This window comes from Ambystoma mexicanum, chromosome 1q, assembly GCF_040938575.1.
Source record: "Ambystoma mexicanum isolate Mex_15411 chromosome 1q, UKY_AmexF1_1, whole genome shotgun sequence".
Classification (NCBI taxonomy): domain Eukaryota; kingdom Metazoa; phylum Chordata; class Amphibia; order Caudata; family Ambystomatidae; genus Ambystoma; species Ambystoma mexicanum.
In genome coordinates this window covers 602486179-602508495 of record NC_090922.1, presented here as the reverse complement: position 1 = coordinate 602508495, position 22317 = coordinate 602486179, and the positions used below count along the sequence as shown (strand labels likewise).

General features: G+C 46.3%; 1 protein-coding gene across 1 annotated transcript in view; it reads left to right on the top strand.

The window, feature by feature from the left end:
* Positions 1–22317, top strand: part of COP1 (COP1 E3 ubiquitin ligase) — a 1876694-nt gene that overhangs the window by 1548779 nt on the left and 305598 nt on the right. Inside the window, exon 18 of the mRNA XM_069641145.1 lies at positions 7862–8022. Within this exon, the coding sequence (XP_069497246.1) occupies positions 7862–8022 (161 nt within the window). The remainder of the gene's footprint in view (positions 1–7861; positions 8023–22317) is intronic.

The following is a 22317-nucleotide window of genomic DNA, read 5'->3' as shown; positions in this document are numbered from 1 at the left end:
ATCCCCATTCTAAAAGGACACAGAGTTCCTCAGATTCGTTGTCCAGGGGCGTCACTACCAATTCAGAGCCCTGCCGTTCGGATTAAAGTCGGCGCCCATGGTGTTCACCAAGTGCCTGGCACCTGTGGCGGCGCGGCTGCGCCTGCAAGGGATCCACGTCTACCCCTACCTGGACGACTGGCTAATCCGTGCAAGGTCAAGAGAACTCGCCGTCGAACACACAGCTAGGACCGTCCGCCTGCTCACAGAGCTGGGATTCGCCATCAACTACCCCAAATCCCATCTGATCCCGTCACAGGTGGCACTGTTTCTGGGAGCGAAGCTCGATACAGTGAAGCGGCTGGCATCCCCGTTGGAAGAAAGGACGAAGGCCATTTTGGGCAAGGTGCAGCGCCTGTTAGCCACGGATGTGGCCAGAGTGAGGTCCATCAAGTCCCTCCTCGGGATGATGTCCTCATGCATCTACCTTGTGCCCCTTTGCAGACTTCGGATGCGTCTGCTACAAGAGTTCCTCGACGCCCGCTGGATTCAAGCGGCGGGCAGCTTCGAAGACAGGATCCCGCTCGACGAGGAGTTCCGTCGGGCGATTCTGTGGTGGGGTGCCCGGGCGCACCTCGCGGCAGGCATGGACTTTCAGGCCCCGGTGTATCAGGAGACTGTAACAACGGACGCCTCCCTGGAGGGATGGGGGGCCCACACGGGAGATCTCCACGCAAGAGGCCTCTGGCTCCCGGAGGAGAGGTCTCTTCACATCAACATCCTGGAGCTACGAGCCGTGTTCTGGGCACTCAAATCGTTCCTTCCGTCCCTCAAGGACAAAGTGGTGAGGATCTTCACCGACAACACCACCACGATGTTCTACATCCGGGAGCAGGGAGGCACCAGATCCCCAGCCCTATCCAAGGAGGCCCAGGATCTGTGGCACTGGGCCGTCGCCTAGGGGATGTTTCTGGTTCCCTTCCACCTTGCAGGAATAAAAAACATCATCGCCGACTCGCTCAGCAGGGAGCTGTGCTCGTGCCACGAGTGGGAACTAGGCCAGGACCAGCTGGATCGGCTCTTTCAACGGTGGGGCAGACCCCAGGTCGACCTGTTCGTGACGGCAACAAACTCCAAGTGCCAGAGGTTCACCAGCAGGTTCGCACAACCGAGGAGCATGGGCGATGCGTTCTCGTTCCCTTGGGACGGCCTGTTCCTGTACGCGTTCCCTCCGTTGCTGTTGCTGCTCCGTCTCATCAACCAGCTCAAGAGGTCCAGGTGCAGGATTATCCTCGTCGCACCGGTGTGGCCGAGGCAGATCTGGTTCCCGGACCTTCTGGACTTGTCAGCGTCCCTACTTATCAAGCTGACGACAGACGCGGATCTTCTCTCCAGAGAAGGAGGCGCAATTCTCCATCACGACCCGGAGTCGCTGAACTTGCAGGCTTAGCTCCTGCAGCACTAGAGTTTGTAGGATACGATATCCCGGCTGACTGCAGAGAGGTTATTGCAAATGCCAGGGCGTCCTCAACTCTCAAATGCTATGGACATAAGTGGAAGAGGTTCTCTGTCTGGTGCCGTGCACAGAGGATTAACCCTCTACGGATTACGGCCCCTCAAGTATTGCCGTACCTACTGTCGCTGGCCAAAGCTGGACTGGCTCACGCCTCCATCAAGATTCATCTGGCTGCCATTTCCCGATACACCAGAACTACAGGACGGGCGTCCTTGTGGTTTCATCGCCTGATGAAGGAATTTATGAAGGGACTATTCCGATTGTTCCCGCCGGTGAAAGCCCCTGCCCCGGCGTGGGAGCTCAACGTGGTGCTGACCAGGCTCATGGGGGGGGCCCCATTCGAGCCTATGCATTCGGCGCCTTTGAAGTTCCTGTCGTGGAAGACAGCATTCCTTGTGGCCATCACCTCCGCACGACGAGTGGGAGAGATCCAGGCCCTATCTTGCAAGCCTCCATACTTGACTTTTCACGACACAAGGGTGGTGCTGAGGACGCACCCCTCCTTTATGCCCAAAGTGCAGTCGGACGTCCACCTCAACGAGCCCTTGGTGTTACCAGTTTTCTTCCTGTCACCTTCGTCTCCGGCCGAGAGGACTTTGCACTCGCTGGATGTGGCTAGAGCGCTGAAGTTCTACGTGGACCACACAAAGAGTTTTCAGAAGACATCACAGCTGTTTGTGAACTTTGGACCTGTGAATCAAGGGAAGGCTCTCCCGAAGGCTTCCATTTCCAGATGGCTCTCTGGCTGCATCATGCAGTGTCACCGGTTGGCAAACCGACCGCTGCCCGGCCGTCCGAGACCCCATTCGACCAGAGCGATTGCTGATACCACGGCGTTCCTGTCTGGTGTGCCCCTGCTGGACATCTGAAGGGCTGCTACGTGGAGGTCGACGCACACCTTCACAAGATTCTACTGCGTCGATAGGGACTCCAGGGAGGAGTCCAGGGTTGGCCAGGCAGTGCTGCGCAACCTGTTCGCTTAAGGTGAGCCTGGTGAAGAGGTAAGATATGCTTAATGTTGAGTTGTTGTATTGCTTAATGTTGAGCCTGTTGCCACCTCCCGTGGTTGTGCATGTGTATACTGCTATGTATTCTTATATTCATGAGCATGTTAATCCATGCCAGACCCCATGCCGGAGAAGGAACAGAGATCAGTGATTGGTTACTACTAAGAAAGACAGATCAGAAACGAAAATGATACTTATTTTTTCTTTACCGAGGATTCCCGTCCTGACGACGGGGAATATTCATGAGCATGTGAATCCATGCCAGACCCATGCTGGAGAACAACAGTTACAGGTAAGTAACTTGTTCCATATTGAGAACGAGGGGCTGGGGAATAACAGGAGATTGTCGGCTAAACAGTGGTGTGCTAGCCAATGAAAAGATTCAAAGAACAGAAGGAAATGAAAAAGGTTGCAGCCTTGCTTGGAGAGCCAACTCAAATGGAAGCACTGTGCACAGACCGATGACGATTGTAGTGGTTTGTGGAGTGCTCTTGGTGGCAAACCTTTGTGCTTTTTTTAAGCAGGGCACAATAATGGGGTATGGAGTCCCATGAGGAGGCTGGAGCATTAACCACAACTCTGACTACTAGATAGAGGTTAGAGTCTTAATTGAGTGATATTTTACTGATGTTCTGAACGTTGGACCTGGCAGCCACAGCAACAGATGTAATGAACTGTTGACATTTGTTTTTTTTTTTTTAAATCTTTTTTTATTTTCATTTGACATCCAACAAATAGACAAACAAATTAAACAACCACTCACTACACATTTACTCTGGCACTTTCGAGTTGAGTCTATATTGTCCATTGTCTACACAGGCCACGGCTAGGCCTCCTCCTTCCCGATTGTGTTGTCTTCCCTCTGGCCTATATATCGCACCCGGGTGCGAGCGGGCCAGCTTCTTCTCCTTCCGGGCCGCTTAAGTCACTCGTGCTGTCTCCATCCCCGTTCCCAAACAGGTCTTGCACCAGGGTATTCCACCAGTATTCTGGCCCCGCCGCTGCTTTCTCCCCTTTAAGTGGCACTCGCGAAGACTGCTGTTTCTGCTATTGCCCACTTTTGTAGCTCTGCCCACCAGCCCTCTTTCGAGGGTCCCTCACTTGTGTTCCATGCCATTGCTATGCGGCGCTTCGCCAGTATTGTCATCAGGTCTTTCATCTTTGCCACGTGCGTCATCTGCCTGTCTCCCCTCGGAAACAGGCCCAGTATGTAGGACGCCGGTGACCAAGCTTGCATATGGATACCTGCTTTCGTCGCCCTTTCCTTTATCATGTTCCAGAAGTCTGTTATTTTCGGGCACGACCAGAACATATGTACCATATCTGCCTGTTCTTCCCGACAGCGTGGGCAGCTCCGAGTTTGTTTTTCTCCCATCTTCGACATTCTTTTGGGAGTTAGATATGCTCTATGCACAATGTAGATTTGCATCTGCCTGAACCTAGCGTTCCTAACTGTTGACATTTGTGGTCACTGTCAAAGCAGACTCCAGGTTGAGACCCATGAGAGAGGGGTGAGGAGAGGAGGTGTGAAGAGATTGGTGGGGAAAGATGATTTGAAAGGGTAAGAATGGGTTGGAGACCAGGAGGATGATAATTTCTGTGACGGAAATGGTAGGTAGAAAGTTGGTGATGTAGGAGGTACATTTGTGAAATAAGGAGAGCAAGCCAAAAAGCTTTAGTGCCATAAGCAAAATATGGTATGGGAAACAAATTGAGGGATGAGTTTACCAAGCATAGGTGTGGAGTGGGAAGGTGTATTGGCCAATGACAGATCCTTGAAGGATGCCTATTTCAACCAAGGGGCAGAGAAGGAGCCATTGCTCCATTAGATAGGGAAGGAGTGGTCGGCAAGCATAAGGCTACCCAGTCAAAGAACGTTTTCTTCATGGTTGGATATGGTCAGGAGGAGGCGAGGAGGATGATGGACAGCGTCATGTGAAGAAGAGAGATCAAGGCGAATGAGAGCGATGATTAGTAATAAGGGATCTGTATTGGAGGAGGAGGGGTCGTAGAGTTTGTTTACCTCCAAGTAAGTGGTGTTACGGCTAAAGACCATACGCCCAAGAACCTTGCAGTAGTGAGGGAATAGGGATACAGGTCGATCATTTGCACGATTGCTGGGGTCAGCTATTTGTTTCTTCAGGGTGGGAATAAAGACGGCCACATTTCAGCAGGCTGGGAATCTCCCTGAGTTAAGCGCTATGTTAAAGAGTGAGGATTGGTTCAAGCATGTGAGGGGCACCAGTTCTTTCACAATCCTGAGTGCAAATGGTTCTGCCGGAGCACAGGAGGGATGTCAGCCCGGGCAATGGGTGCTATTTCTGCAGGTGAGACAGGCAGGAAAGCCAGTGGGCAACCTGGGTGTCTTATTTTGGAATTGTAAGAGGAGTCGGCAACTGAGAATGTAGAGGATAGAGAATGTTATTGGGAGAGGGGGCTTGCAGGATATAGGGGAGGATTTATGGATAGCTTTCAGTGTAGCATAGTAAAGGGCTAAGGTTGTACGAAAAGGTCGGGCAAGGAGAACAGGACTGTGGGTGTTATGCCATTGAGATAGATGGGCAGCATGATGGTCCTAATTTGTAAGATGTCAAAGAAGATCCACCGTTGTGGAGGGCCAGGGCGAAAGAGTAAGAAAAATAGTGATATTTAATCAATGGGAGTAGAATGTTGCAATTGAAACCAAGGAAGACCTGGTTGAAGGAACCAGTGAAATGAGGAAATAGAACTTGGAAAGAAGAATTGAAATGGCTTTGATGGGGAGTCCGGTTTAAATTTGTTTGGATACAGTAAAAAGGGGGCTGAGGTAGAGTGGAAGTGGGACAGACAGTTGAATGAAAAATGGAATAGTCAGACAGAGTGGAAGTGCTATTGGGTATACTTATGTTGAGGTAAGAAGAAAAGCAGATATGTTACCTTGATTATGGAGGATGTTAAGGGCATCAGGAAAGTGATCAGAAAGAGTTTAGTCAGAGTGGGTGAGCATTTGTCATTTTGGACGTTGAAGTCTCCCACAAATATAGGAGTTCAGGGTTGTGATTCAAGTAGGAGCTGCTGGGTTAGTGTCCGGCATGGAGTTCTGAAAAGAGCCAAGGAACCTTTAGGTAAGTGCGGTAATGAGAGGATTAGTGCAAGAAGTTGAACAGTAATGAAGGGAGGGAGAGAGCACCCAGGAGGATGTGTTAATCATTAGACAAGCTCTGCCACCTCTCTGTACAACGCGAGTGGAAATATAAGGTAACATAATCATGGTGCAGCGATGCAAGCTTAGTTGTGTTGTGAGAATTAATCCTGGTTTCAGTGATGGCCATCTTGAAGAGATGTAGAATGCTAGGAGCCAGAATAATCCGTGGAAAGGTAGGTCTATTTCTGAGAGCTTGTGCATACAAGAGTCAGAGGTCATTGGGGGAAAAGTGGTGGTGATCGAAGCTGGGTTTCCTCCGAAGGGGTGATGAGGGTTGTGGATGAGGTTGGGGGGACCAGAGTATCACTTACAAGACAAAGGAAGGGAGACGTAATGCAGAGTGGTGAAGGGAGTGAGCATTATGCTGACTAGTCCACTGTGCTCTTAGGTGGGATTGGGTCTTTTGCTCATTTTACAATTTTTTTCCCACCAATGAAAATTGCAATAAAGGGATTGTTAAGGAACAGATCCCCTAACGAACAATAGACAATGGGGGAAACCAGCAAATAGAGGGTGATCTAGGAATTATGCCATCACACAATGTCAAACTTTTCAAATCTTATCTATGAAAATCCATAGAGGCAGGGGGGAATGTTAAAGCTGCCAAGACACAGATCAACCATCTGCAAAGGCAAGTAATGGAACTGCTGTGAAAGTTGTCTCTCTGGCCTTCATTATTGTGTCCAATTCTTATGCTCACAGCACCAAAAAGCTAGACTGTTTAGGCAGTCCTGGGGCAAAATCCCCAATATCGAGCAAGGATTGCATCAGGAACTTTTTGACGAAAGGAACCGAAGACTTAGTCCAGATGAACCCCAAGGAATAAGACTTTTACATTACTTCGGGTTACAAATGGATTAGGGGAAGAAGGATTATTCTGGATGAGGTGTGGGGTTCGAATAAGGGGCCATGAAGTAAGAATAAGTGGTTGGGAGGCTGAGAAGAAACACAACTCTGCGTGGGAAATACATTGAAAGGGGGTGTTGCAATTGGTTACATGAATTTAACTTCGGTCCAGCAGGCACTTTGTGGGAGTAATTTTAATAGACTAAGTGCAAATTATTAGCTAAATACTAAAGTGGTAAAGAAGGTAGGGAACTGAGTAAGTGAGCCTGTTGATCCCTGGTGTAGTCATTACCTCTGTAACAAACTCCCAAGTTAATTTCTCTGATGTTTTCTACTTCATCTAATTACGCTAGTAGAGTAATTTAAGTTTTCTTCAAAGGCCTCAAACTATGCCTGGCAACAGTTTGCTACACAAGTTTGATCAAGGTAAATATTTGGATTTCTATTTGAACAGGATGCAAGCTAATAAAAGAAGCAGGCTTCTATCGTAGCCTTTAGACAAAAGCCTTGTTTGTAAAGCTTTCGCCAGTATGTGTGAAAATGTAGTTTTCTTTTATGAACAGGCTAAAGAAGAGCTGATCATTGATGGTATGAAGGAGTGTTGCACAAGAGCAAACATCTCCACTAATGCTTTATTAGTGAACATTGCCATGATTTAAATGTGCAGGAGTACCATGTGGACTTCTCTGCATACATTTACTGAGCTGCACTGTTTGAATATTTATGCCTAGTTGGTTTCAACAGTTCTGCAGCATTATATTATATTGTTTAAGGATCTCTCGTCCAACACCCATCTTGGGACGTTCTATTGAAGTGAATTTAAAGATTAAGAATCTCAGTACATCATATTGTGAAGCAATGGAACATGGTTATGTACCTTTAACTAAACGTTTTATAAGCTTTGTGATGTAATCAGGTTACCAATTCATGCTGTTTTACCTCATCTGATAGCTTTGAAATATTGTGCTTGCCCTACAAATGGGGTGATGTTAGACCTAAGGAAAAATATATTTTGTCCTTTCTCCCGTTCTGTCTGAGCGAAAAGAGCTCGGGTGTTTAGTGTAATGTTGGGAACAATTTTAAAAGCTTTGCTGTCCTCTTCCAAATGCAAGAGCTAAAATGTGCTTTTCCCATGCCGCTTAGTGGCTTACTACTGCAGTGTTGCACGTATTGTGCCCCATAGGATAGGAACTGTCTCATTACCCTAGATAAGAGCTGTATTTTGTTGAATTTTACTTTAGTGGGAAAATATGTGCCATGTGGTAGTTCCGATTTCTTTGTGATCTGTGTATGCTTTGATTTATTTTGCTGCGTTTTTCTTTTTGCCAGGAAGTGAAAACAACTCACTCTACCTATATTACAAGGGGCTCTCAAAAACGCTGCTCACGTTCAAGTTTGACACTGTAAAGAGTGTGCTGGACAAGGATCGGAAGGAGGATGACACCAATGAATTTGTCAGCGCTGTGTGCTGGCGAGCAATGCCAGACGGGGTAAGTTTGTGTTTAGACTACCTCCACAAAAGGCTTCAGGGAGGGCATCTATTTAATGGGCAAAACAAGCTTAATTTTATATTGGTCCTTTGAGAGCTGCTGTTATTAGTGCCACGTTTTACAGTTTTGTGTTTCAATGTAATGATTATAATAGCCCCAATCATTCATCTGCAGCAGATATTGGTTGTCCAGGATTGTTTATTGAACTTTGCTACCCTCTGTGCTTCAATACTGCATCTGTGGAAGTTTTATATTGAATATGTAGGGATGGCAACTTTGTGGTGTTCTGGTAATCGTGCAAACTGATAGTTGTTGGCCTGCAATTCATTTCTTTGTGTGGGTTTTCTTGTAGCTATGACTATCCTTCCCTCAATGAAGAGAGGTACATGCAAGCATTTAGTAGATGAGGTCCTTTACTTCAATGCCTAGTAATATTTTCCAACTTTATTCACCGTTTTTTTTTTGTTTTTTTTAAGTAGCTCATTCACCAGGTGGAGTTTGGTGAGCTTCAAAACTGAGCCATCGAGCTCGGCCTTTCCTTAAGGTAGTGGGAAAGGGGTCTCTCTCACAAAAGCTTGCTTTCAGTATAATTGATAATCGTAAATTTTCAACAACACTGTTTTGCAAGTTCAGTGTTTCCATTCGCCTTCGTTCTAATCTCAATCAACCCAAGTTTGGGCATTGACCTACTTAAGAAGCACTGCTCAATTTCACAGAAAACGGTGGACTTGCATTGTTACTGTCGCCATACAGGGTTTAATGGTTCTTTGTTGTCTTGTCAGAGGCTCTGCTGCTTCCCCTCCCCTCTCCTCTGACTGGCTCCTTTTCACCCTCAGTGCTATGAGCCATCTTGACAGAGGTGCAAGTGTGCTACAAGCAACAAATATAATATAAAAATCACTTTATTCCATCCACTCGGTGCCAAATGTACACAACAAGGTGAAACATACACCAGAACCTCAACTGTTTTGCCGAGTGAATTGTTGAAAGTGATTTTGTTGAGTATGATTGTTGGTATTAGCATACTTGATCGAACAACATTTAACCTTTTTGATTTGAACGTTTTTTTTTTAATATTGTTTTTTCGGTCAAATGAAATACATATCTGGGGAGGGGTAAGGGAATAGATTAATGTGGGTGGCCTGGTTGCGGGTGGTCTCCCCCGCATTTTCGACCAAAAAAAGGACCAAGAACATATGTAAAATTGGAAAAGGTCACATTATTTCGACCAAGTAGACCTAAACCGGATTGTCACCCAATTTGCAGAACTATGCAATAATCAAAATCAGTATCTCCTGTAAAAACTTTTCACGTCATCAGCATGAGTTCTGATAGAAGGAACACGTCTAATGGATACATTACTTCCACAGATTCCTCATACCTCGGGTGCAGTCGGCTCAGAAAAAGTTTCTCGGCCATTAGGTGGCACCAAGCCCTTTTTCATCACCTCTCCTTGGTGAGCGGTCCCATGCCGGAAATAATGTCCTCTCCATGTATGCTCAGCGACAGCATTCATATTTTCCTTCAGTTCCTTTCTTCCGCAGTAACGCGCAGATGTGTTTGTCATTTGAATGTTACCGTTTTCAATTCACAAAATGATGGAAAGAGGCTTTGAAACCAGTTCATCCGATCACAGTTTGATGTCGGAGACAGATTTGCATTTCACATGTCCTTTTAAAGACCCTGCCACAGGGGAGTGTGGTTCCTGTCAGTCGATGCACCCCTAAGGTAGTGCACAAGTACACAACTAAGCTTCTTTTGGCCTTTTGTAAATACAGCCACAAAGACCTCTACGAATGGAAAGTTAAAAACCCAACACAGCTCCACAAATACTGGCATTGGAAGATGGAGGTTGGTGTGAAGAGAAGAGAAAAAATAAGGCAGGGAAAAAAAAGGTGGCTTTATCACCCTCGTAGTCAGTCACCTGCCTCCAGAACGTACTCATCTTTGGCGAGGAACAAACAGCAAAGGCGCAGATCATAATCTAATGATGACACCACAGTGACTTCTCACATAAGTGCCACCCTAACCTTTCTGACATTGACACCCATTCCAGAGGATTGGGAAACTTTTAAACTGGCAATGTTAAAAAGGATTCTGAGCAACCCTTATGACAACTGCTTTAATGGCTCCTCCTCGGTGCATTAATGGATAAGAAAAAAACTTAGTCTCACACACCTAGGAGCTCAGGCTTGGGTGGGACTCCAAAGGATTTGTCGTACTCGGTATTATGAATGCCATTGCTGAGTAATCCTTCCAGATGTTCAGAAGCGAGTATTCTGAAGTACAAGCCACAGGCACTGAAGCTACAGGGATCGGAGCCTATGGCACCGCAGTCATAGTTAACCTCTCCAGCTCCTTCCTCACCGAATCAGACAGAGCCTACCACTGTGGATATGTTTCATAGCCGCAAAATTCGCATTTGAGACTTTGACATCTTACAACACGTTTTCCAATGGAATCCTTCCTCCTCATCTTTGATATCCATCGCCCAGCACAGCTGCTCTTCAGAAACATTTCTCCTGCAGGGGGGCACATTGTGGCTCCACATCAGCTCCGTCTGACGCTTCCATGCGCCCCGTGACGGACATGACTTTGGGACCAGTATATATTCTGCTCGCTACTAGGAGCAGCACCCTTTGAAATTATTTCAATTATTTATGTAGGCCACAATAGACAGGATGGCGCTTTGTGAACGTGAGGTGAAGTTGTTCACCTTTGTCCCCAAGGAGAGGGGTGACAAATGGACCTGTTCGAGGTTGCCGGATGCTGACTGTGGAACCATGGAATGGTCCTTTGGCTGGAAGGACATGAAACACAGCAAGACATCAAGATCCCAAAGTGGTTCTGCAAGGCACAATTTTTTCTCTTCATCATCGAAGAAGGAGCCACCACTCCAGAGAAGCCCCGGTAGGGGAGGCCCAACAACTACCTTTTCCAAATAAATCTTCTACTCCAGAGAAATGGGAGGCCTTTAGGAAGCAGATGTTTGATGTCTTTGCCAAGGTGCCAAAAGCTTGGGCCCCGATGCCAGCAGCCTCGATGCCGAGACCAAAGGCTTTTCCCAAGCAGACAGATTCCACCACACTAGGACGAGCCGGCAGGGACTCCGTGAGCAGACGCAACAAGGTTGTGTAAAAGGGTCACACCTTTCCTGTCTTCGGGCATCATTCCTTTGACATCCGGGCCCCTATCTCATGGTGGCAAGAGTGTCGATGACACTGGGGTTGCAAGGGAATTTGCCCCGCTCTCCAAAAGTACATACATGTCCCATTTGGAGGACATTGATCCCATTCCTTTCGGGCTAGAGCCACTTCATCCAAACGAAATCAGGGATTTTCCAGAAGAGTTTTATGGGGAACAGAGGGACCTGATGGATTTTGCAGCCTATTTCCAAGAGGCCTGGACACATCGCTGTCAGTCGAAATGCTCCCTGCTGCCACTCCAGGCAAGGCAATGGCTGTTTTTTATCCCCAAATGGCAAAGGTGGTCAATACCTTCTGGTTGTCTGCCCCCTCACATCCAAAGAATTAGTAAAAACGCACTTACATCCTCGACGAGGGTCCAAAGAAGGAGACGCTTTTGCCTTCCAATCAGCGAGTAAAGGGGCCAGTGATGGAACTCTCGGCCTAACAGGCTTCACTCCTCACTGTGGACTGCAACATGGTAAAGCATGGGCCTGCACCTTCAGACCCTATGTTCCTTTCCGCCCATGCTTCACCTGAGAGTTTGGGTGCAGGCCGCTACCGCTAACTTTAAGACCACTTCCTTTCCATCTTTGTCCCCTGACAGAAGCTTGACACATCGGGGGAGGGAGATTTTTGGCTCTTCAAGCTTGGTTCTCTGGTGTGTAAACGCCTCCTGTGTTCTGTTCAATTATTTTGTGATCGGTCATGGCAGAGGCATCTGAGCACATCCCTGAAGGGGAGATGCATGATGGATTTGAGGCTCGGATCATGGACGGCAAGGAAGCCTTCTGACATTTTACAGTCTGGTCTGGACTGCAGACTGCATGATGAGGACAATGGCCACACAATCTTGCACAGATCATCTTGGCTCAGCACGTCTTTTGCTGCAGATGTCCAAGCGAAACCTCTGGACACATGCTCTTCAATGGCATGAACATATATGGCACCAAGCCTGATGTGTCCTTGCAGAACTTTCCCCAGTGGGATGCAGATAGGAATGGAAAAATACCACTTCTGATGCCTGGGCCTTAGAGGCCATCCAACATGGCTACTGCCTCCTTTTTGCCCTTCACTCTCCAGACCACCCACTGAGCCACCAATCATTGCCTTTGGAATTCCTCCTACTTCTGGAAAAAGGGGCCATAGAATTGGTTCCCTGTTCGGAACAAGGTGATCCTGGCTCTGCCACTTCGGAACTTGTACATGTACTTGGGCAAGGAGAAATTAAAGATCGGCACTCTGTCCTAGATTCTCCAGGCCCTGGAACTGAACGAATGGCTGGGGTCCCTGGATCTCTGGGATGCCTACTTCCATGTACCAATTCACAGGAGGCACTGGAAGTACGTGAGATTCATAGTGGGGAGTGGTCACTAACAGTTCAGAGTGCTGCCGTTCGCTCTTTCTTGGCACCCAGGCTCCTCCCCAAGCTGCTAGCATTGGTGGCGGCTCACCTCAGAAGGGAGGGCATTCATGTTTTTCCCTGTCTGGACAACTGGGTCATCCAAGCCCACTCCCCAGTACTAGCATCAGCACACCTGCAACGTATGTGCAGCCTGTTGCACAGTTTGGGCTTCTCCCTGAAATGTTGCCATCCTAAAACCTCCAATTTACTGGAGCGGTCGTGGACACTCGCCAGGCCTTGCCGCAAGGAAATATATAAGATGATGAACATTTTCCAACCACAGGTAATAATAGTTCCAGTCTGGGCTTTTTTGCGCTTGCTGAATTTTATAGCATCCTGTATCTTTGCGGTGCTGAGGTCTCAGCTGTGCATGAGGGCGCTGCAGTGGCTTCTGAGTTCACAGTGGTCACAGTTTCAGGATCGAACATCAGACCTTCTACTTGTGCTCTAGCACCTTGAAGCGTCTCTTGTGCTAGATGGAATTACCAGTAAAGATCTCAGACCAAAAAACCAGCTAGACTCAAAAAATATGGCAAAGTGCTACTTTATTCTCAATGTAAGTCTCTAGAGGATAGCTCAGGGGAAACTTGCTCACCTTGGAAGCAAGACAACACGGAGCAACACAGGTTCGATCCCCGGGTCTCCGCTTAGAAACCTCTGGGTATTAAGCGTGTTATAAATAACTTATCATATCAGGGTCAACTGGCAGACATCGGACTGATGCTTGCACACTCAGACACAAACTTAATTACACAGAGGTCTTATACCCCAATATGCATCATCTATGACATCCTATGTGGCAAACTGTAAAACGTATTAGTGGGTGGGACTGGTCAGGGGAACATACATACTTATAGAATACATAGGGGTTAGTACACCATTGGCTGTCTCTTATCTGTGAGGCACGCCTCGAACTACCTCTAAATACATATAATACTGATTATAGCGAACAAAATGGCGGCTGATTGGTCTATGCAACATTGTATAGCAGGTTGCCCCATAGACTCACTGATTGGTTGGCATTCTCACCCAACCTTGGACTTTCAGCTAAGCTAGCAACACGTAAGCGAAACGAAACCCAGGTGCTTGAGTCACGTAAGATTACTCCCCACTTTCCCAATTAGTCCATCATCTCTCATCAGTCCGGCCATGAGCCAAAGTTTCCCAATTGTAGTTGGCCTTGTAGTCTGCTCTCTGTTCTGGGACATTCAAGGGAATGTAAGCACATCACTATCTTCATCTGAAGCTTAATGAATAGCCCTTGTTTTCGACTTCTGAGTCACATGTGAAGAGACGACGAATTTGTTCATTTCAGCCTCTTATTTACTGCTATTTGATTTAATTATACTGAGTTTCATTGCTCTTCTTGGCCTCTAAAGACTTGCTCTCTCTACCTTGTATAGACTTTGCAGATATTTTGTTCTTTAATCTAAGAGAAATATGTCTTGTCCATGGCTAATCTGTCTGTCTCCCTTTGTGCTTTGCAGCTATTCCTTAAAAATAGCATCCTTGAATAGCATCAGGAGATGCTGTTCTTCCAGCATCTCCTGACATTTTAACCCTGATCTGTTTCTGATGTAGCTGGATTGAAAATGACACGAGCTGGCGTCCATTTTCCAATTTTGGCCATCCTAGCCCCGTTATATATTCCTCTATAGCAAGCTTCTATATGTCCTTTCTGCGATGCATTTCTGCGTATTTTCACTTATTGGTCAGCAAATTACTTCGCCTTCTTTGACATTCCTGATTATCTATCATTTTGTACATGTTCCCCTTGTTACTCCAGTTACATTGTCTCTCAAGTATTTTCATATCGTTTCAGTATGGCTTTGTATATTTGCTTTATGACATCACCCTGACTTCATCAGGTTTCACTCCACGCTCATGATGTCCAATCGTGCGTGCTGACATCCTTCCACATGGCATCCTTCTACACTTTAGTGCGAGAATACATTTGGTACAGCTGTCTGAGTGCATATCATCTCTCGTACACGCAATGTGGTATAAGAGCAACACATGGGGTCCCATACAGAGCTCTTCTCCTACTGTTCCAGTATGACAGCAGTTAGGGGGCGGGAGTTAGGGATAATGCGTCCAACTGCTCCTCTACATACTTGTCTCTGAGAGAGTGCCTGGACACCTGCATTTGTGGTCCGTGAAGGACAACCTCCGGAAAGGATTGTTTCATCAGCCTATCCCACAGGTGACTGGGCATGGGCGTGTGCCTGAAAGGCTGGGGCACTCATGTCCAAGACTTTGCTGTGAGCGGACTGTGGTCACCGTCAGCGTGCCAGTTGCACATCAATTTACTGCAGCTGAGAGCAATCGGGCTGGCCCTGGTCGCTTTTCTCGCACTCTGTGAAGGGCAAGACGGTGTTGGTTCTGACAGACAACACTGTAGCTATGTATTACCTCAACAAGCGTGGTGGTGTGGGCTGCTTGCCTCTGTGCAGAGAAGCAATCCAATCATAGACTTTGCCTCTAAAGAACAGCATGTCTCTGACTGCAGCACACCTGGCTGGCAAGGAAACTTGCTGGTGGATGCACTGAGCAGACACTCTTTCTCCCATTGGGGGACTCCTCTCATGGATCTCTTTCCTTCCAATTGGAACAAGAAGTGCAAGTGGTCCTGCTGAAGGGAATTCCCTCATCAGGGAGCTCTGGGGACCCCTTGACAGTCGAGTTGGACTTCGACCTGCTCTATGCATTCCAGCCGATCGCTGTCATACCGCTGGTTCTCAGGGGACTGCACGGTCCTGGTCTCTCCGTACTGGGCCCAGAGAACATGGTACCCAAAGTTGCTGGATATGGCCATCTGTCCTCTCTGGCATCTGCCACAGAGGCTGGACCTCCTCTTCCACTCAGATGGAAGACTCCTGCACCCGAACATCTGCAGCTGTAACCCTGGCTGCTGAAAGGCCAAGGTACAAGGAATGGGATTTGTCGAAGGATGATCTGCACATGCTCTTCTCTGCTAGGAGACCCACCACCAAATCCTTGTATGTCTGAAGGTGGCGTAGGTTTTCAGTTTGGTGCTGGGAAAGGGATCTGGGCCCTTTTACATCCTCTGTGTTGGATTTTCTTCTGTCTTTGGCCTGGACGGGCTTGCAAATTGGTGCAGTAAAGGGTTATTTTCAGCCATTTCGGTCTTCAAGAGGACACCGGAACAAGGATCCTTTTTCACAATCCCCACGGTCATTCAATTCCTATGGGGTCTTTCTAATATGTTTCCCCCACACCAGTTTCTTGTTACGCCATGGGATTTAAATTTAGTGCTAACATTTCAAATGTGAGCTCCGTTTAAGCCCCTTCATTCTTGCTCACTAAGGTTATTCCCCCTTAAGGTTATTTTCCTGGTCGCCATAACTTCTGGTGAGTGAGCGCCAGGCTTTGTCTGTTGACCTCCATACTTGGTTTTCTCCAAGGAGAAGGTGACTTTGAGAGTTAGGCCATCCTTCCTTCCAAACGTGGTCTCAGACTTTAATCTCTCTTAAAAGATTCATCTTCCTGTATTTTTTCCTCCACCTCATCCTTCCATCGCAGAGGGGTGTTGCCTTCTGCTGGATACGGTGAGGGTCCTCAATTTCTATGTCTCTCAAACAAGGGAGACACGGAATGATGGCAAGCTTTTTGCTGCATATGCTAGTGCCCAACCAGGCAGGGATGTGACCAAATAAACCCTGTCATGGTGTATCATTTTCTGCGCCTCAGAAGGCTATGATCTGGCTGTACACCTTGGTTCTGCTTTCCTTTAGCCTCGGAGTGCTAGGGCAAAAGGTTGGAACTAAAGTCATGGGGTGCAGCGCCTCTATGTATAGTGGCCCTGACGTCTTATCCGGCGTGTGGGGCATGTGTAGAAGCATCGGATGGAGCCATGCTGCGCCCCCTAGTGGCGAACAAGTTTCAGAAGAGCAGCTGCTTGTGAGATAGATATCAAAGATGGAGGAATCCATGGGAGGAACTTACTTCAGAAACAGCATTATCGAGAGATAAGTAATTTGTTCTTTTATGTGAGTTATGATACTCAATTTTGAAAGTTTATTTATTTTACTTATTTATTGATTATTTAAAAGGTGCACTATACAGCAGAAAATGTGTTTCAAGGCACCACAAGACAAATCAGGGAGGGGGAACATGGGTGGGAGATGGAGAACAATAATGGTCCTACTAGGACTTGTGACATTCAAGTCGTGACAGTGCAGTAATAAGAAGTTCAAAGGGGGGTGAGGAGGGAGGGATAAGTGACAGTCAGGGGAGGGGCATACAGAATGCAGGGGGGGGAGCAGGGTCCAGGGGTCTGGCAAGTCCTGGAGAGGAGCTGCTGGACCAGGATTGAGATAGATGCCCAACCCACCAGGCTAGTTAGAGAGAGGGGCCTGAAAGGGCTGTGCTGGTTTGGCGGGTGCTAGTAGACTGGTCAAGGAGGGGCCTGGTGCCCTGTAAGACTCATAAGGGATCAGGCCACTGGTTGTAGCGGCAGAAGGGGCATTAGCAAGAGCGGGTGAGAGGGAAGGAAGAAGAGAAGAATCTTGAGAAGCTTACAGAGTTTAAAGATGTCCGGTTCAAGTCTGAGGGGGGCATGGAGGCCATTACAGAGGGAGGCACCTGCCGAACAGAGATCTCCACCCCCAGCCCCCACTCTCTGTTTGGAAAAACATCTGATCTGCATGCATAGAGTTGGAGGTAGAGGACCAAAGGGCTCTAGCCAGAAGGTATTTAGGGAGAGAGAGCTGGATGTAGCGGGGTCCCAGGCCCCAGAAAGACTTACGGATGATGCAGAGGAACATATTCCAAACATATGACCAAGATGACTTCCCTTTTTCTTTATAAATGGGTTCTTCACACAGAGAAATAGACCTTCTGGAAGCATTACTGTATCTTCCTTCAGAGAATGCTCTTCTGCAACTTCAGAAGGTGCTTAGAACAGCTGGTGGCTTAGATACACCTCCAGAGTCGGACATTGATATGGGGACAATCCATGCTTTTGGGACACATTTTGTCTCTTTTTACAGCCATACTGTTAAGACACTGGGCTTGGTGGCACCATCCGAGTTGGTAGTTACACACTCAATTTAGCATCAAAACAGCATAAGCTACCTATGCTACCTTTCAGTTGTGCTCCCATGGAAAAGTTATTTCCAGTTTGGAAGAGGCCTGCATGTGTTCCAAGTTAGCCCAAAATCAAAGGGCATGTCCATCAAACCCCTATTTTTCTAAGGGAGCATACCTCAACAGAAAGCCCCAGAGTTCAGGTTGCTAATGCAGGATCCAGACTGGCTGCCTTTCATTTCACACCTCCCCATAGAGAGTCTAAGAAAAGAGATTCCTGTGTCTGAAAGTGTTTTGCATCAGGCAATTTGGATCTGTGAGCATTAAATGTGTACTGTATGCTTTCTTGATACAGTGATGCCTAATGGGAGACTGAACAGGCCCTATGATGGCTCAGACTTCTTTGGAGCAAGAGCTGATTAAAGTCTCGAAAAATGACTGACCGCAAAATGATTGGGTTTGGCAGCTCTTTCCACATATGCATATTCCTCAGGAAGAGCTAGGTTTGAGCCTTACAACTTCCACTCCCAAAAGGCAGACTCAGCAGTAGCAAGCACAGCAGCTCTGACAAAATGTTCTGTCGAACATGGAGAGTGCTCACCTAGGCAAAACCCATTTGGCATTAGTTCCTTCTGGATCTCTGTCATCTACCATAAAGCCATTATATTTTTACCTTTAATTCAGCACCACAAGATGCCTGTGTGGGGGCAGGGGACAGGTATCAGCTCTTTTTGTAGGCATGTCATGTCCTTTTTAGTTGAAGAGAGCAGTGGAGTTTGTTCCAGCAGAGCAATTCTGGAAAGACGGATATTGTGCCGTTCCTTTCTGATACCGAAGGAGGATGGTGGACTCAGATCCATTTTCAATCTGAGACTGCCCACCTGGCTCCTCAGAAAGGACCGTTATAGGATGGTCACCCTCATGCAAATCCTCCCAGCTCTGAAGATGCATGACTGGCTGTTCTCTTTAGATCTGATGTATGTGTACTTTCATGTCTCTTTGCACATGGCCATCTACAATACCTTCTTTTTGTGGTGGGAGGCATTCAGTACCAGTTTGAAGTGCTCCCATTCGGCCCAGAGAATATTCATGCAGGTATGGTAGTGGCGGCTGCCTATGTGTACATAAAGTGGGTGCATGTCTTACACTACCTTGACAACTGGCTGCTGCAGGCCCGATCTGAAGAGACAGCCCTAGACGACCTAGGAACAGTGTGTACTTTTCTCCATCAACTTCAGAGAGTCTTTTCTGCCCCCTCTCCAAACACCTGCAGTACATAGGGGCAGTCCTGTATACGAAGCAAGGCATACGGCCCCCCTCCGAAGAGAAGTGGCATCTGTTTGAATCATGGTAGCCCTCCTCCAACTGAATGGGTCCCTCCCAGCAGGGGTTTTCCTTGGAGAAGCTAGGGTTAATGCATTCTACATCTTCATGATACTGGACGCAAGACTGCACATGTGGTTCCTATTGTGCCCCCTGAAGAGCCAGTGGTCCCAGTTCAACAGGGACATGTGGATATTATCCTGCCTTCCACGGCACAAACACCTACGCAAATGTACACACAACTACCTGCAAGAGCCTGCTTTTGTGGCCATTCATGACCAACCACCCATGGAGGGGGCCTTTGTCACGATTTATTACATGGCACACACAAGCCAGGGAACTCCTTCCCCTACAATGAATGTGGCGCACAATAAAAATGCTATTTTTTTTTTTAAGTATACAACGGGTTCTTTTTGAGTAATCCTCCAAACCATCTCGCACCCAACCTCCACAAACACCCTGTGTCACAATGGACTAGGAACCAAGCCGTGTGCTTTAACAACATTTTTCTTAATGTATTATTCAATGTCAAAGGAAAATCAGCCAGTTACAACAGCCACCAATGTTGTGGCAACACAAATACAAAGACTTCTAGAAGGCAACCAGGTTAAGATATACTGTGATACATCTTACCCCCAAACATCAATTGGACTTGATTACTTTGAATTGAAGGCAGTGGCAGGGAGTAGGAATACAGGGGACAAATCGGTTTTGGTGTGGTGCCCACAAACAATAAGGGGAGCCAGCAAAGCAGGGGAAAATACGTTTTTGGAGCACCAATGGAAGAATGTTTTTAAAAAAAATGATTTCTCAACTGCCAGGGGAAAGAGATGGAAAAACAGGGAATTTGCTTATGTTTAGAAAGATACGCAGAGCTTTTGGGGAATATTAATCAGCACACAAGGAGAAAATCGATTTTTAGAATATACCACATATGTGCAATGGAAAGGGAATGCAATTGAAACATCTTTTTGACCACACAATAGGGAAAGAGGAACAGAAAAGGGAAATCGTTTTTTGGGATATTAAGCTTAATTTCAATGGAAAAGAAAATGCAAATGGAATTAATTTTCTACTGAGGCTGCAAATGACAGGTAAGCTCTGGGAAAGGGGGTAGCTCACACAAGACAAATCGGTTTTGGTTCAGGATGACAGATGCAAAAAGAAAATACAGTGGCAAATGGAAATTTGTTTATCAGTGCCCAATTTAAATACAGGCATACATTCTTTTGGGCAACATTTTGTAACAATTAACAAAAACACTGGGGAAAAAAGATTGCTGGTTTCTAATTCCACCAATCCAGATCCCGTGAAATTCAATGGGGAATTAATTGAATTACTTTACAAATATACTAAGGATTTACACAGAAAAATTGGGGTGTTTTTCAATGGGGATATGTTAACATACACAGGCATTACAAGAAATTATTCTCTGGGCAGATGACTGAAATACACGGGCAAACAAAATATTCTTCAATGGGGAGATGACTGAAATGCACTGGCAATTGGGATTTTCAATGGGTGAATTTTCAATGGGAAATATTGGATGCAATGCTATAAGAATGAAGGGCTTATGCTATTTAGGGCTGCGGTTATTGCTACTTACTTAGCAAGCCTTTGTTTAAGGTTCAGGAAAGCCAGCTGCATCTCAGGACACTCTGGAAAGATAGGGCAAGGGTCTGGTCACTCCACTCTCAAAGATGGTAAGTTTCAGCAGCCTTTTCTCCGTCTTCCTTTTTCTGTCTCCCCGGTTTTCGTGTGTCCTGAGTCCTAAAATAGTCCCCCTAATATAGCAGAAATGACATCACCAATTTTACAATTTAGGGGAAGTACCCTGCAATAATCCCTGCCACTAGAATTGGACAGCTAGCCTCTCTCTCTCCGTTTCCAGTCAGGATTGGTTTAGCGGTTCGGAGCAACATCTGTTTTTCCCATTTATCCTCATCCTTTGTTCTCCTTTCAACTTTTCAGCAAAAACTAGTTATGTATCACAACTTCATAATTGTACTAGCAATTGCCATACAAAACATATTTTCTGTTTTAGCTGATCACGGGGAATTAGATAAATAGACTGCCCAATCTGTCCGATATAACATGGCTATGTGTCACATTTTTGTTGTTTCCTTAACATGCACAACAGTTATGAAGAAGTAAGTTATTAAGCATATCCCTAATTTTATTTTCCACCTTTTATCAACTCTCACATTTGTAACATGTTCAGATCAGCCAGAAACCTAGACTAACTGGCCATTACAGTTCCCAGAGTCACAGGTAGATGCATTTTATATCCCCAGAACCGCCTGGAATTGACATAAAAATGGTGTAAAAATGAAATCAATCCACAGTATATGGGTACTGTGCAAATTGCCTAAAATGAAAGTAGTCATTTAAATTAATTGTGAGTGTTCCTGTTCAGCAAATGGGATGGCTGCTTCATCCCCCACCACAATCTGTCCCCTGGGTCCGCCTGTGACGAGAGGTTTTTATGAGTCTCTTTGAAGTGGGTGCAACAAGGATTCACACCTTTTAGTCATGGTCCAGCCAAGGATGGCTTTCTCTTGAAGTCCTTGATTCCCTGGTCAGTAGGTCTGGAGGCTACTGAAATTTGACTGAGGTGGGGCTTTCCTTTGTGAAGTTTTGCTTCAGCCAGAACAGGTTTTTCCTGAAGACTAAGTGTCTCTTCCAATGGCCACTGGAGTTTTGTGGGTAAATCATAATATACATTGCTTTGGTCAGCCCACACATCATGTTTTGCTTTCCTGACATTTTTCTGTGGGTAGTGATATTTTCCCCATGTTGGCTTTTTATGCTGTTTTTATCTGCAATCACACGTGCAGGCCGTTATTGCTTTCCCTGTTGAAAAATCATGTTTTCCATGTTACAGGATTCTTTGATTTCTCCTTCTTTTGTAAATCAAACTGCTGCTTGTCCATTGATAATGATAGATAGGCCCCTTTTCACATGGCTCTTTAACTTTACATGAAACAAAAGCAAAAGCCAGGCAGTTTTGTTGCAGGGTTTAAATGGCTGCCATTCAGGTGAAATGGATTTCTGTTTGGGGCCTTTAAACGCACCCCACATGCCCCAAACACACAGAATGCTCAATTATCCCTCTTTTAGTCCACTATAGAGCTGGGTCACTGAACAAAGAGAGGAGTATTGATAGATTTACTATTACATCTATCTAACATTCACGTAGAGCAAAAAGATTTCACCAGAGCATAAACAAAGTAAAAAAACACCATAATCAATTAATTTTCAACACACAAGACATCACATACATTTGGCAAAAATTCACAGTTTAAAGAAACACCAATTATAAAAAGTCTGGCA